This window comes from Mycetomoellerius zeteki, unplaced genomic scaffold, assembly GCF_001594055.1.
Source record: "Mycetomoellerius zeteki isolate Tzet28-1 unplaced genomic scaffold, Tzet1.0 scaffold485, whole genome shotgun sequence".
Lineage (NCBI taxonomy): Eukaryota > Metazoa > Arthropoda > Insecta > Hymenoptera > Formicidae > Mycetomoellerius > Mycetomoellerius zeteki.
This window is the reverse complement of record NW_017257484.1, coordinates 26,212-28,224: the sequence shown is the minus strand read 5'-3', so window position 1 is coordinate 28,224 and position 2,013 is coordinate 26,212. Positions and strand designations below refer to the sequence as shown.

Sequence of the window (2,013 nt, the reverse complement as noted above, 5' to 3'; positions counted from 1 at the left end):
CCCCGCCTCCCCCCTGCAAAGGGGTGCGCGAATCTCACCATCGACTCTCATCCCTATTCCCCCCTGCAAAGGGGCGCACGGCTCTCACCTTCGACTCTCACCCCTGCTCCTCCCCCTGCATCGTAATAGTGACCTTTCCATTGCTTAAATGTAAGCAAAATAAACCGAGGAATAAATAGACTTGTACGTGTGAATATTTAACGAGCGTGGAAGTCGTGCGCCCCTCTGCAGGGGGTGAGGGAGGATGAGAGTCGAAGGTGAGAGTCGGGCACCCCTTTGCAGGGGGGAGGGGAAATGAGAGTCGAAGGTCAGAGATATCTAAGCTATGTAAAGCAGTGTGTTATGCGTCGCCGAGGTTTTGGAGATGTAGTCGTCAATGAGCAAGCGTCCAGGATTCGCAAGAAATATATGCTTTATTATGCTAACGTACAGAACCTCTCTACTCTCGCCTGTCTATCTTCCTAACCTTTTCCGATCTCTCGATCTCTCGATCTATCGATTCATCCTTCGCGATTCGCTACATACAACAAGCAGTTAAAGAATTACTAACTTTAACTGTTAATAACTTTTTAACGAAGGACGAGCGACAGCTAAAACCTGTTGGAGGTTACTCAGGGTCATGACCTTGACAATATATGTCAAGGTCAAAGTCATTGGGGGGGGTCCCCTAATTGGAACATTTACCAAATAAATAAATATTAAAGATCTGTAAAAAATATATATATGTATATTATAATTAATTATACTTTGGATAATGTTTGATGTTATGTAAATGCTGAACATTGTCATGCAACATCTCAGATAGGATAATTTGAATGTTATCCAGCATGTTTTGAGTGGTCTCCGTGGTAGAAAGTTGCAGAATAAATGAAGCATTCTGCATCTGATTAAAACTGAGAAGGTTACTTCTATCGTCGCCTTTAAATTCATACAGATGTAACTTCATAAATGCTTCCAGCTATAAAAAAATATATATATGTATTTAGATAAAAATGGAGAGCTACCAATTTCTTATATGCATATTTATTTTATACTTCAAACAGTTGATTGATAAATTCGGTTCTCGTCGTTGGATTGTTTAATATCGTATATGCTTCAGATTAAAGTCCCTAGAAGTAGAAAGTCTGGACATTCGGGATTCCGCGTAATTGCGATTCCGTGCACGTGACTTGGTGCTCTCACAATGGCACCAATACGGAACCTTACTCACTCAACGCGAACAGGAGGAAAATTAAAATCGAAATACATTCGTACTCGGAATTTATAGTGGTATCACAGAAGTAATGATGACATCATTGGCGGATTCAAGGGGGAGACGGAGGGGCGACCGCCCCCCCCAGAGTTCTTCAAACAAATTTAAATATAAATATTTGAATCTTTATTATAAAGTATATTTAAATGCATAAATTCGAAATGACCGCGTTTCGCGTCAAAATGGTGGTGAATTTGCGATGCTTTATAAATCTAGTGACTTTATCGCCGCCTTCAACTACAGGTTAGAAAACCCATTGCTTGTACAGGTTCGTATAATGTTAATGCCAACGCGCTTATACACTCCCTTCCGCGCTTCCGAGTTTCCCGCTTCTGCTTCAACTGTTCTGTGATCTGCAGTTCTCACGCCAACCCAGTTTAACAGTTACTTAAATTTGATTTACATTGTGATTACGAAATTAACATGATGGTAAATACTGCAAGTTAAAAAACAAAAGAATACCTATTGAAACATTGCATGAAATTATCACAAAAATGATTGCTATGAAATGATTTCGATTTCAACGGTCTGGGATTCTGAAACATCTTGTATAATATGTAGGTTTGGTGGGTAGTATTACTTATCATTTATTTGTTTGCATTCTTGAGGTGGTCTGGTAAATCCTTTGCATGTCTTTTTGGTCTAGAAAAATGAGTTGATAAATAAAGGTAAAAAGCGTTCAACAACAAGAACCATTGATCCATTCTTCTCCACGAGTGTCAAAATCTGGAGACACGGTAGTGTCTCGACGCTAAGCCAAG

The 2,013-nt window shown here is 39.8% G+C and overlaps 1 protein-coding gene across 1 annotated transcript in view; it reads right to left on the bottom strand.

Moving 5' to 3' along the window:
• The window catches only part of LOC108727385 (uncharacterized), a 15,043-nt gene that overhangs the window by 847 nt on the left and 12,183 nt on the right, over positions 1-2,013 (bottom strand). Inside the window, 4 exon segments of the mRNA XM_018455502.1 lie at positions 467-517; positions 631-667; positions 747-958; positions 1,035-1,101. Coding sequence (XP_018311004.1) covers positions 467-517; positions 631-667; positions 747-958; positions 1,035-1,101 — 367 coding nt within the window.